The sequence below is a fragment of the Corticium candelabrum genome, chromosome 17 (assembly GCF_963422355.1).
Source record: "Corticium candelabrum chromosome 17, ooCorCand1.1, whole genome shotgun sequence".
Lineage (NCBI taxonomy): Eukaryota > Metazoa > Porifera > Homoscleromorpha > Homosclerophorida > Plakinidae > Corticium > Corticium candelabrum.
The window spans coordinates 3,806,703-3,819,589 of record NC_085101.1 but is presented as its reverse complement, the minus strand read 5'-3'; the positions used below and the strand labels follow the sequence as shown (position 1 = coordinate 3,819,589).

Here is a 12,887-nt window from a genome sequence, read left to right as displayed (position 1 = left end):
ATTCAATTGACCCAGACCACGTGTTACTATTTAAGCAAGACTACTAATCGAGCATGGGTTACTATTTTTCTAACTGATCAGATCCACGGGTTACTACTATTTGAGCAATCGAACACGGTTTACTATTCGAGGAAATACGGTATCTACTTTGGTGTGAAGACATATAGGAATGAGATTGCGTTTCAGTGCGTTTGGCGTCCGGGTTGTGCCCATCGGTGGAGCGGCTACGGAGTGACGCTCGTACGGTATGCGAGAGAGATTGTCTGACCGACGACGACTGCAAGTCGAGCTCCGAACGTTGCTGTTTCAACGGATGCGGACAGTCGTGCGAAAAAGTGACGAGGGCAAAATACGGTGAGACTTTGTGTGCTGCATGATGTCATTCAATGCGTTCACGACATATGCATGCATACTTGCTGAGACTCTAAGATTTGGTTCCATTGCTTAACGTCTGTATGACGTTTTTCCTACTTTATTAAGATTAATGATGTAAGAAAGAATTTGATTAGAAAGGGTAACTAACCAAAAAGATTTTGACCGTGGGTGGAGATTTCTCACACAATATCGGAAATTCGTTACGACGCAAGCAGCCACGCATGACGTCTAACTGCCGGACATATATCAGTCGAATCAATTTATACAAAAAGTTGGTCCATAGTTTCTCTCAACTTTCATCATGTTGTACTAGTTAGGCAAACGTTTAAACTGCCAATCTATTGTGAGATGCATGATGATGGGATATTCACTGTTGAGGCTAATTCACACTGAGCACGTAACGTAACGTAACGTGACGTGACGTAACGTAACGTAATGTTACGTAACGTAACGTTACGTAACGTAATGTTACGTAACGTAACGTTACGTAACGTAGGACGACGTTATGGTTTGCAAGATCATTCACACTGGCAAATTTTGTTGTCGTAACGTACCGTACTGATTGCCGTAACGTAACGTAAGATCTTGAAATTGATTCAACGTTTCCCGGTACGCATATGTAAGCAATTATCTAATCACGAACCAATGCGTGGGTGTGACTTACCTCAACATGCGCATTTCACTGCTGTAAGATGGACACCGACGAGCGGCTTATTGACCTTGTACGTGTTTGTAGGACGTCCAAAGCGCGGATTTCAAGAGCATTTAATTTGTTATATAAGAGAATGTTTGGAAAGCTACTGCTGCGCAGCATTGCAATGGAAAGTGTTTTTCAAACTGTATGTCACACGTAGACAACTATTGAAAGTTTACTTTTTGTGACGGAACCGTCCATGCGTGACGTCATGTACGGGACACTGAACGTATGCGAGGAGCTCAAATGTGAATGCTATTTAAATGGCATGTTACGTTACGTTACCTTACGTCAGGTTACATTACGTTACGTTGCGTTACGTTGCGTTACGTTACGTTACATTGCGTTACGTTACCCTACGTTACGTTGCGTTATGTTACCTTACGTTACGTTACGTTACGTTGCTTTACGTAGATCGCCCTACGTTGATAAAATACGTCGACGTCACGTTACGTTACGTGCTCAGTGTGAAGCAGCTTTTACAGTGATGACTCTTGTGCCTCACACGTATGAATGAAAGAACTCCAGTTTTAGATCAAAACACAGTATAGTTGGCATGTTGCACATACATGTATACAAAAGATCATCTGAAGATGTCATGTACGACGTTCTTTCCTTCTTGCATGGAACTGATCCGTTTGTGTTTAACGGCTAATGCTGCTTTACATGCAGCAAACTGTCTAATATATATCAGCACATACAGTTAGAAGTCTAGACTATACACGTAACACATGGTCTGCATGCAATTGTTTGTTTTCAGGAATGATGTGCATGCTTGTGCTTATCTAAACCGAGATACGAAGTTGTGTTTGTACTGTAGATTCTGGGGTTTGTAAGAGTTTGCCTTGTATCAATGGAGGATCGTGTATACCTGTTTCGTTTGGTTATGTGTGCAATTGCCCAGCGAGATACACTGGAATCAACTGCGAACAATGGTATCTACCGACGCAGAGGGATCCCGCGGACACAAGTAAGGAAATCAAAGTCTTGATAGATTGTTGTGTGTCTACACATACACACACACACACACACACACACACACACACACACACACACACACACACACACACACACGCACGCACACACACACACACAGTGACACACACACCACTCACACACACGCACGCACGCACGCACGCACACACACAGTGACACACACACACACACACACACACACACACACACACACACACACACACGCACACACACACACACACACACACACACACACACACACACAGTCAATGCCATCAGTATCTAGAAGGATTATATATCGACACTAACCCTAACTTTTGGACGTTAGAACTCGCCGGAAGTTGCGATAATACGACCGCAAGCGGAGACTGCGGCTACCGCAATACAGGATGCGGCATAGAACCGTGGACTCTCACAATCGCCGACGACGACGTCGACAGCGACGACGCGGACGACGACGAACTCGCACCATTGCAATACAGCAGAATCAGCGAAGACTGTCAATACCACTTGTGCATTCCGTGCCTACTACGTTCAGGATTCAGCGTCGAGACGAAATCTTTAAAACAACAACAGAAGCCAGTGAGAAGACAAAGAAGAGACTTTGAAGAAGAAGGTATATATAGATTATTAATTAATTAATTAAGGCCACAAGAATACAATTGCTTGTTTGACAGAAGTACAATTTTTAAAAATCCGTGCACGCGCTCTAGTTCTATTACCTTCGTCAAGGAGGTTACGTTTTCTTATCGGCCTTCGTTTGTTTGTTTGTTACTTTTATTGGCGTACGTTTGTTTGCTTGTTAGTTTGTTTGTTCGTTTATTAGCTTGTTTGTTTGTTCGTTTGTTTGCTTGTTTATTTGCTTGTTTGTTTGTTTGTTTACTTGCTTATTTGCTTGTTTGTTTGTTTGTTTACTTATTTGCTTGCTTGTTTGTTTGTTTGTTTACTTATTTGCTCGTTCTTGCTTCCTTATTTGCTTGTTTGTTTATTTATTTATTATTATATGTTTGTTTGTTTCCTTGATTATTTGTTTTTCTTGCCAATTTGCTTTGTTTGTTTGTTTGCTTGCTTATTTGCTTCTTTGTTTGCTTGCTGATTTGCTTGCTTGTTTGTTGGTTTGTTTGCTTGTTTATTTGCTTGCTTGTTTGTTTGTTTACTTATTTGCTTGCTTGTTTGTTTGTTTACTTATTTGCTTGTTTGTTTGTTTGTTTGTTTGCTTGTTTAGTTACAGGATTACTCAACAACGTGCAGATTGATTTTGATTAATTAAATTTGTTGAAATTATATTTTGATAGAGGAAGAGTTTTGGGATTAGCCCAATGCTTTTTTTCTGGCTAGAGACGTTCCAGTTAGCATTGTCGTACACTGACAGGATGACTTCTCCCATGTCTACTAACAAATAAGCGCCGTCCCTGAATAAAGCCGTCCTCGAATATTAGCTAGCGTTGTTCTTGTATAAAAACACCACAGCGAGAAGTAATAAATTTAGCTAAAATAAATAAGCGCCGCGCCGCGGCCCTAGGGCACGTAATCTTTTCTTCGAGTTATAAATAATATAATTCAGATACCTAAACGGACGGGCTGGTCTGAAACACTTTCCAACAGGGGAAGAGCTTTCTAGCGTGCGCTCGCTTGCTGTTAATTAAGTCACACCGCTCTGCATTTGCGCATGCGCCTCTCCTGCCAATCTAATACTAAATACAACAGTGGCTACCGTTCGAGTACACAAACGTAACACAAAACTGCGGCCTTGAGCTCTATTTGCTAGCGGCGTCTATTCGAGGACACTAGGATTGTCTGCACGCGTCTACTTGGGGTAGAATTTTGATGTCTAGATATACGTATTTATTTTTAGGAAAGGCGTTTTGTCTGAAGGGAGGCGCCGGCAGTCCTGCGACGGGAGAGATTACTTCTGATGACACGCAGATGTTGATCTCTGGGCAGCTGGTGGAAGACACCGAACTTGTCAGTTTTGACTACAAAATGCGCAGCGGCGGAGTTCATCACATGATAGTGTACGCCATATGCAAGGGTCTCCCCTCCTATCACATTCATATCGGTGCGACTAAAACCGTTTACGGAATTCTACATCTCAATTCCAACGAAGCGATGAGCGGACGCCTTTGCGTCAGCTTGCGGCCTCACATTAACGAGATCCCCGGATATTCGACAAGCACCTGTAGTCTGTTTCGGGTGTACGTTCAGGCTGTGGCTCGTGGAAGAGAAATCTGTATTGAAGACATAAGGTTTCACTCGAGAGATGTGATCACTCAATCCGTCTGCCGTAAGTAATATTGATTTACTCTAGTAATATCTACATTAAATTTGAATAAATATATATAAATATTAAAACTTATAAATTTAAAATAGAAATTAGATACATTTACGTACAGTACACCCTCGATTATCCGGGCTTTCTATCGAGAATCAAATTCTGTGTCCTCCCCGATTTTTTGCGTTCCCGGATAAGTCACTTCGTAGTGCGCTATATGGGTGAACACACAAATGAGCGAAAACATTAATTAGTCTCGCGTAGCCAGACCCTTTCCCGCCGCGCCCGGAAGTATGGCGCGGCGTGTCTGGCTACGCGAGACTATATTGCGCACTACCAAAGCATCAGCACCCGGTCCTTTGTTACTAATTAATTAATTAAAATACAAAATTTAATTTAAAAATATAATTTATTTAAATAATAAATTATACTATTACAAGAGACCTTAGCAACCAGACTGATCTAGTTGAACACGACACATGAAGCACTACAGTGCAAACACACTACGTGCCATAGCAATGCAGCTTGATTGATGTCCACCATAATAAACATACGTACACTTATTTGGTCACATGTTACTCGTACGTCACGTGACCTGCCTTCATAATATACCCACACCACAATAATAGTTCTCTCAAAGCCAACCGGTACACACACACACACACACACACACACACACACACACACACACACACACACACACACACACACACACACACACACACACACACACACACACACACACACACACACACACCGTATATACAGATTTCGATTGCATTTGTTAGATATATCTTGTATTTTTTGCAGCTCAAGTCAACAACGAGCCATGATTGTGAATCAACTGTAGTACATCACATCTAGACACTACTAATTCTATCGCTATTTGCAGTCTGTTAGTCGATGTGAGTCTTGTATCTGTAGAACTTGCTGTATTAGAAGTCTAGAGTAGTGTAGCTATGAACGCTGATGCTTTCTTGCATAGTACAATTTGCTTACTAGAGTGCGGTATATTGTCTTGCATCAATTGAGTGATGAAATAAATATGTTAGTGAGCAGAATGTCTGTCTACATGAAATATCTTGCCTTTTAAACCATATTGTGTTACTGTAAATCTGAAAATGCAACATGAATTAATGAGTAATGCACGCAAGCACACACACACACACACACACACACACACACACACACACACACACACACACACACACACACACACACACCTAAAAAATGCCTAAATGTCAGGAGCTGCCTCTCAGAGGTCACGCCCTCAGCTGTTAGGCTGGGCCCTGTGCACTACTCAGGGAACTCTGGGCCTGCGCTAGCAAACTCCTGGAGCCGGGCCAGGCACTCGCAGGAGCACCGACTTGTGAAGCCAACTGTGGTTTGAGCACCGGAAGTCTCACCAGGACCCCAGTGGCTGATGTCACGTCACAGCCGGTGGCCGCTTAGGACTCCAGTCAATGACCAGGTTCTCATTTATACTCCTGAGTCGAGAGAAGCAAATGTGTGTTAGTTTCTTGCTTAAGGAAATTATGCCATAGCTCGCTATCACTGTGACTTGAACTTGCAACCCTTTAAGGTCCCGGATGTGAACACTCCATAAGATGACTCTCTAACCAACTGAACTATCGCACCACAACACACACACACACACACACACACACACACACACACACACACACACACACACACACACACACACAAGCACACAGGTCAACATGACAACCAATCAACCAGACTGGATGTACACTAATACAAGCCTCATCAAAGACTGTACTCTTTTGTATTTAATTAATTGATCAATTAAACAATTAATTTAGAAAGTGACTTTGAGGTGATAGCTTAGACTCATCGAAATGCATTTGCTTGTAGATACATACAAGCGAATGCAGACCAATAGCAAGACCTCCTACTTCATGACTGTTACATCAAAGCAAACATAGTTTGTCTCATACGGAAAAAGCCGGCTGGACCTTTAACCCTACTATCAACCCTGTCACACACACACACACACACACACACACACACACACACACACACACACACACACACACACGGACAAATGTCAAGCCCTCCACGTCATTCAACATCGACCTTAAGGTCAGTTGCGAAGATAGCACCTCCTGCCTTTAGAGACAGGGCCTCCATGAGCTACTTGAAAGCTTAGGGCCAGCGCCACAATCCACCTCGAGCTTGGCCGAAGTCATCCAGGTGCACTGACTATAGCGCAGCTCTAAGACTGGATACCAAGGCCCACAAGTACCTGTCAGCTGCATGATGTTGCTTGCATGATGCCAAGCCAGTGGTCATATCCACCGCTGTCAATGACCAGGTACTCATTTATACTCCTGCGTTGAGAGAAGCAATTGTGTGTAAGTTTCTTGCTTAAGGAAATTATGCATAACTCGCCATCACTGTGACTTAAACCTGCAACCCTGCAAGGTCCCGGATGATTGAATTCTCCAAATGCACTCTCTAACCAATTGAGCTACCGCACCACACAAACACACACACACACACACACACACACACACACACACACACACACACACACACACACACACAGCCACGCAGACTGAAGCAAGTCAACACCTTTTGATCACTCAGTCACGTAACCCTTAAAGTCTTGTTTCTAAGACTCACAATTGAAACGACAAACCAATCACTCATGTTACCTTTCCACATCTTGACTAAGATGTTTCAAAAAACTTCAGTAGATCATCACCACTACTCCATTCAACAAGTTCAGCTTTCAACTCATCATGTCCCGATGCAGACGTCAACATGTCAAGCAGCGAATAACCCTTCCTAGCCATCGCGACGTCTCCTCGACCGAGACCAAGACAGGCACAGAAATCACCACGTCCATCACCAATGTAGACAACCTTCTCATAGCAAGTGCCTTCACTCTTCGATTCTTGCAGAAATCGTTGCAATATGAGACCCTTGCACATATTGGGAGGGCAACGGCGATGACAGTGGTGAGGTATCCTACAATGATAGCTCACACACAGCAACCCATCTGCATCAAAATGTGCAGGATTTGTCAAAATTGCTTTAAACATTCCACTCAGACCGTGGTGAGACAGAACAATATCAATGAACACACTGTTGGAATCAGAGATGATGATGACGTCATTGCGTGGGTGGGACGAGAGCAGATGAAGCGTCTGTTTCATCGAATTGGTGAGAGGTATTAGCTCGAGACGTTCCCGGATTGTTTCGCGGGTGATGCCGCTTTGGTGTAAGAGGCGAAAACCGCGCTGCATGCAGTCTGTCCAGCAAGTGCCTGAGCGACGCATCGTGCTCACTTCTAGTTCTGCCTTGCGGAGAAGTTGTAGTACCCAGGGGTCTGAATTGTCGTCGACAAGAGTGTGATCGAAGTCAAAGACAACAAGGCATCTTCCAGGATTCATAGTGATGGACCTCGGAATACCGACCTTTGTTTTGGATGCGCGCAGGTAATTGTGTGGTGAGGTGGTGGTGGTGGTGGTGGTGGTGGTGTGTGTGTGTGTGTGTGTGTGTGTGTGTGTGTGTGTGTGTGTGTGTGTGTGTGTGTGTGTGTGTGTGTGTGTGCAATTTAGTAAAATAGTATTTGCTAACCGTGGGCTGATTGACTTAAGACTCATACACTTGCTATCCCAATTTTACAATTATATACATTTTCTTACACACCATACACACCATTCTTGATGTTAAAGATTTCACAAGATAATTATTTTAAAGAATATACCTTAAACTTGAAATCTGCTCATGAGACCACAATCAGAGACACGGATGACAATGGCTTGGCCATTTAGTGCGAATGTATTGACGACCTCAAAAGGTATTGTTGCAAGTCAAATTGCGTGGTATGTAATGTTGAGCACATGGACCAAGACGTAGATGCAGTGGTGGTGGAGCTGCAGGGCAGGGGGTACAATTTCCCCCAACTTGACGATCAACAACTGCAAAAAAATTTTTGAAAAAATATTTGAATTTTTTTATTCCAGTATGAGTGTTCTATAGATGTGTATAAGTACTGTCTGTTGCCTAAAAGGAGTGTTCGAGGAATGCCTACTGAAAGCTCACTATATACTCCGATGTCCTTTTATGCCCCGCCCCCCAACTTGGGAGTCGCTCTGCCACCCCTGAAATGGGTTGATACTATACAGTGCGACGTGTTATCTCTTAAATTTGACCTGCCGTTGGCACTTATATTAATCATCCTTCTTGATGCTTCTTTTGCAATGCCAAACCCATTGTGGTTATGGCAGAATTCAGGTGTGTGTGTGTGTGTGTGTGTGTGTGTGTGTGTGTGTGTGTGTGTGTGTGTGTGTGTGTGTGTATGTGATTTCTTTAATTTTCTGATGATGTCAACACTTTAGAATTACCTTTGCAATATAGCCACATAACCTTGTGTCAACAATACTGACACTGTGCATGCTACATATCTACTCCTACCCAGTCCTCTTCTCGTGTGCTCGTATATTCACATGTTCAACCACATACTGGCATCACACTCTCACAAGAAGAGTAATCTGAGACAGCTTATTAAAGTGTGTAGTTACTAATCAAGTAATGAAATAAATGATCACGTGACATAATGTTCTCGTGAGAGTGTAATGCCAGCACGTGGTCGAGCACGTGGGCACATAAGAAGAGGACCGGGTAAGTTAAACAGTCTACATGCTAACATGTTTATAAGAGGATCACATGCCTCAGACATCAGTATGATGAAACCACCATTCTATGATAGAAAGAGATACTAAAAGGTAGAGGTAAGGTATGATCAGATCACATCTGTGCAATCAAGTTCATTAACGTTGGGTGCATGCTGTCCAATCTCACTTACACTACTAGTAACATCAATACTCTTTGTCCTCCTTCTCATATCAGTAGATATCAATATAGTTCTCATTCAGTACGTTAGCTGCCGCTTGTTAGTGCATATCACCCAATGTATCAGCATAGAATCTGTTCGCTTCCTCCTTTCCAGTCCACCCGGCTGCTCTAAATTCCAAAAGCTCCAATAGCAGACACCGAGCACGATTCGATGTGCTCGACGCCAGAATTTTGTCTCTCACTAGTTTGATCAACTGGACGTCTTGCTCGGACGACGACTGAGCTATAGCCGACCCGACGTTACGAAGTAAGTCACAAACACAGTCGATCTCGTCGTCACTGATGTCATCACCACTTAGAATATCACTAAAACACACCGACAACGGACCCGAGAGCGCTCTGATTGGTTGACCTCCGGCTTTCAAATATTTGAATAGATAGCTGAGAAAGGAGATCATACACAGCCAGACTTCGACCGACCGCAATCTCAGTTCCTTTCTCTGGTTGTACTGAGACTGGCTGTGACTAAGAAGCGCATTTCGAAACGGTTTGCCAATAAGGTTGTCACCGTCGGAGCTCAGAGTGGAGCTCAGAATGGCGAGCGGCTCTGCTCGCTCGCGGTTGTCGTACACGGCTTCGAAAATCGTCTGAACGAGCTGCTCGTTGGTACCACTACCTCTCGTAAATGAAACACACTGAATAAAAGACACGGATGCATGAGAATGCAATAACTGTAAAAACGGTCACGTTTGCATTGCATTCGTATTGCATTGCTAGATGCCAAGTTACAGCTTCACAGTATAAGATGCTAATATACAGACTTTACTAAGTACAGTGAAACCTGCGAATTACGACCACCTAAGGGACTGTCCTCAGCCCTTACTTCTCAGGTGGTCGCAACTGCAAAAGCGGCATTCGTACATGTAGACCAATCCATGTACATCAATTTCTTGTATGCAACATAATGACAATCCGAATATGTGTTGTATTAATTAATAATAATAAAGTATATCAAAATGCTGCCAACTTGAGTTTTTCCAATGCCAAAATCCTTAGCCAAGTCCCATTGACTATGGATTTGGAGGTTTATTTCAATAACGTCGATATTCTTCCTAAGACGCAAATTCATTCCTTTCTTCGACACGATGCAATCTGACGTTTACAAAAGCTTGTACATGATGATGATCATGTGTTTCCTGAAGAGTGCCTGAGTGCACGTGTCACTGTGTCAAAACATACCATTGACAGGGGTATAAAGCATGGCATGGGCTAGACCAGCTATAGCCCCACATCATTTGTAGGCGTGATCATAAGATCTGTGGACTGTTAATACGTGTGAGGACCAAAGCTGTATATACACCACCACTTTTCCAGTCTGGATCTGTCACTGATTCTACCATATCAGTCATTAGAAGCCAATAAAAGTGGGCGTGTCCCATAGCATCACACTACGCCCCTGCTCTTGGGCTACAGAATTGTATCTGATATTCGTAATTCACAGCTTCCTGCTTTCTCAAGGCTCCAAAATGTGTGCAGATGTATTGAGTTTTCAAGGGACTGTCACCGACTACCCATATTTTTAGGTGCCCGCATTTGTGGTGGTCACGAGGCCACACAGGTTCCACTGTAAATACATTTGATTTAATATTAAATAGGAATAACTTAGACTCGAGCCAGTCTCTCCCCGCCTTCGTCATTCCTGGATTGTCAATCCTCGCCGGGGAAACACTGGTTTCAGACCGCCTTCTCCCAGTGCGAAGACTTTGAAGAGGTCATACCTTCTGACAGACAGGGTTACATAAACGGATGCCGGGATCCGTTTAGTGGTTGCTGCTTGTATCATAATATGTTGATTTGTTAGTAAGTGGTATCCAATTCTGGTACAGTTTCATAATGCATACCTTTCCAATTACGGATGTAATCAACGAAGACATCTCATGCATATCTGCTGTCTACCAAAGACTACACTGTACACAAACGGCGACTTGTACTGCGCTCTTCACGCAAACTCACGTCCCTACACGTCGTGGTTTGTATTCTGTGCTTATCAACGGCAGTAACAATACCTAGTAAAGCCGTTTAAGCCAGCCAGCTGCATGCTCAACGACTTCATGATCACGTCTAGTAGACAAAGTATTGCAGAGAATTCACGGCAAAGTTTTGTCGCGATTTCGTGGGAAGTCACATCGAATCCGGATGATCGAGTACTAGCGGATGCGTGCATCGCGAATTTTCATCGCGAATTTTCATCACGAATTTGCGGTTCCACGTGCGACTAACAGCTGCTCGCAGCGGATTCACAGTTATCAGACAGATGCCAATTGCGTCCACGCCACCACTAGTAAAAGAAAGTGTTTAGACTCGAGCCAGTCTCTCCCAACTACCTAGATAATCTGCATGTCATTATGTGACCATGAAACCGTATACATGACGCAAAATTCCTGAGGGCTGTCTGAAACCAGTCTCGCTGCGGTGAGGATTGAACATCCGGGAATGACAAAAGCGTGGCGAGACTGGTCACGAGTCTAGGAATAACTAGAAAATTGTGTTTAGTGAAACAAAATTGCATTTAATGGCATTTCGAGCTATTAGACTACTAAAATGCTAATTAACAGCAATTAATTAATATTAATGAATTAATATTAAATAATTAACTAAACATATGTAATTATGGACTAAATTATAGATGATTCCATCCGTTTACCTTGTGAATAAGGATTGGAGGGAGGGGTTCGCTTTCGGAGGCTCGAATTTTCTGAATCTCTGACACGACGTCAGATAGAGTAGTAGGAGCTCGAGGCAACAACGGACTCGACACCACTGATCCCCTTCCGCGGCCTCTGCCGGATGTCGGTGATGCATCGCTTCCAGATGCAATAGATACGGCCGCCCGACCTCGTCCTGCGCCTCTTCCAGCCATCAAAGAGAAGTTTTTCTGATGCTAGTTTACGTCTAACGTCCGGGACACAGAATAGGTAGAGAGCCCGGATGTGGTTGCTTATTATTTGGCTACGGACAACTGACAAATTCAGAAATTGGATTTGTACAGTATGATTTTTAGTCAACAGGGAACAAAATATCTGTGGACCGTGACCATTGCTAGAGAGCCGGCGGAAGCAAAGTTATTAGTCGGACATAACGCGCGCTAACAAACAAGCCTTATTGCCCGAGGCCCGGATTTATGGGCTAAAGGGTGCAATAATCGTTCGATTGATTTCATGATTAATAATTATATTAAAACATACTTGCAATATTAAGCACTTTTGAGTTCAGAACACAGTTGTGGGTGATTTTATTAATTAAGTCAAAATAAATATTAAATTAATTTATTTACTATTTCTAATAACCGAAAGTAATTGCCGATGAGCTTCTGACAAAGTCGAGATTTTAAGTATTAATTCGACGCTCGCCGGACTTGCCAGACTAGCTCTGTCGTCACTGGTTGATCTGTGGTACCGTGTAGCCTCGGCCTCCCAGACCCGTGTAGCGCCAATTTAAAATCGACGATTTTGAATCGGCGCTACATGGGTCTGGGACGATTTTGAATCGGCGCTACGCGGGTCTGGGAGGCCGAGGCTAGGTATCGTGTGACTGTGACCGATACCGTTGGCTACCATACACTTACAAACAAATTAGTTAGTGAAAACGTTGGACATTGTAATTTTATAATAATTTTTAATATATTCTGTGTAGTTTAATTAAAATTTTCATTATACGCATGCGCTTAACTTTGCCGGTCCTGCC

The 12,887-nt window shown here is 43.2% G+C and overlaps 3 protein-coding genes across 4 annotated transcripts in view; 1 reads left to right on the top strand and 2 right to left on the bottom strand.

The window, feature by feature from the left end:
* LOC134192866 (uncharacterized) overlaps window positions 1-5,252 on the top strand; it is a 9,525-nt gene extending 4,273 nt beyond the window's left edge. The window contains exons 9-13 of the mRNA XM_062661622.1: window positions 187-354; window positions 1,890-2,039; window positions 2,373-2,660; window positions 3,900-4,328; window positions 5,127-5,252. Coding sequence (XP_062517606.1) covers window positions 187-354; window positions 1,890-2,039; window positions 2,373-2,660; window positions 3,900-4,328; window positions 5,127-5,149 — 1,058 coding nt within the window. The 3' untranslated portion in view covers window positions 5,150-5,252. The remainder of the gene's footprint in view (window positions 1-186; window positions 355-1,889; window positions 2,040-2,372; window positions 2,661-3,899; window positions 4,329-5,126) is intronic.
* On the bottom strand, window positions 5,112-7,744 carry LOC134193146 (pyridoxal phosphate phosphatase PHOSPHO2-like). Of its 2 annotated transcripts, XR_009972018.1 has the most exons (3): window positions 6,995-7,744; window positions 5,316-5,431; window positions 5,112-5,259 (listed from the first exon to the last, which is right to left on the bottom strand). XR_009972018.1 is itself a non-coding variant. In XM_062661945.1 (2 exons), exon 1 carries the CDS (start codon window positions 7,733-7,735, stop codon window positions 7,010-7,012), a length of 726 nt encoding a protein of 241 aa, XP_062517929.1. In that variant the 5' UTR covers window positions 7,736-7,744; the 3' UTR covers window positions 5,293-5,431; window positions 6,995-7,009. The 2 variants fall into 2 exon arrangements, 1 of the variants encoding a protein (XP_062517929.1); XM_062661945.1 differs by lacking the exon at window positions 5,112-5,259 and having other exon boundaries at window positions 5,293-5,431.
* An 871-nt stretch (window positions 7,745-8,615) lies between these two features.
* On the bottom strand, window positions 8,616-12,100 carry LOC134193159 (MIF4G domain-containing protein A-like). The gene is made up of 2 exons (XM_062661962.1): window positions 11,848-12,100; window positions 8,616-9,838 (listed from the first exon to the last, which is right to left on the bottom strand). The coding sequence occupies exons 1-2, from the start codon at window positions 12,061-12,063 to the stop codon at window positions 9,242-9,244; spliced, it is 813 nt and encodes a 270-aa protein (XP_062517946.1). The 5' UTR covers window positions 12,064-12,100; the 3' UTR covers window positions 8,616-9,241.
* Between the last annotated feature and the right edge of the window lie 787 nt (window positions 12,101-12,887).

Coding starts and splice junctions, on each gene's coding strand:
- LOC134193146 (XM_062661945.1), bottom strand. CDS start 7,735: ATGAATCCTGGAAGATGCCTTGTTGTCTTTGACTTCGATCACACTCTT.
- LOC134193159 (XM_062661962.1), bottom strand. CDS start 12,063: ATGGCTGGAAGAGGCGCAGGACGAGGTCGGGCGGCCGTATCTATTGCA. Junction 9,839..11,847: donor CTCCAATCCTTATTCACAAG/GTAAACGGATGG, acceptor TCTTTTATTCAG/TGTGTTTCATTTACGAGAGG.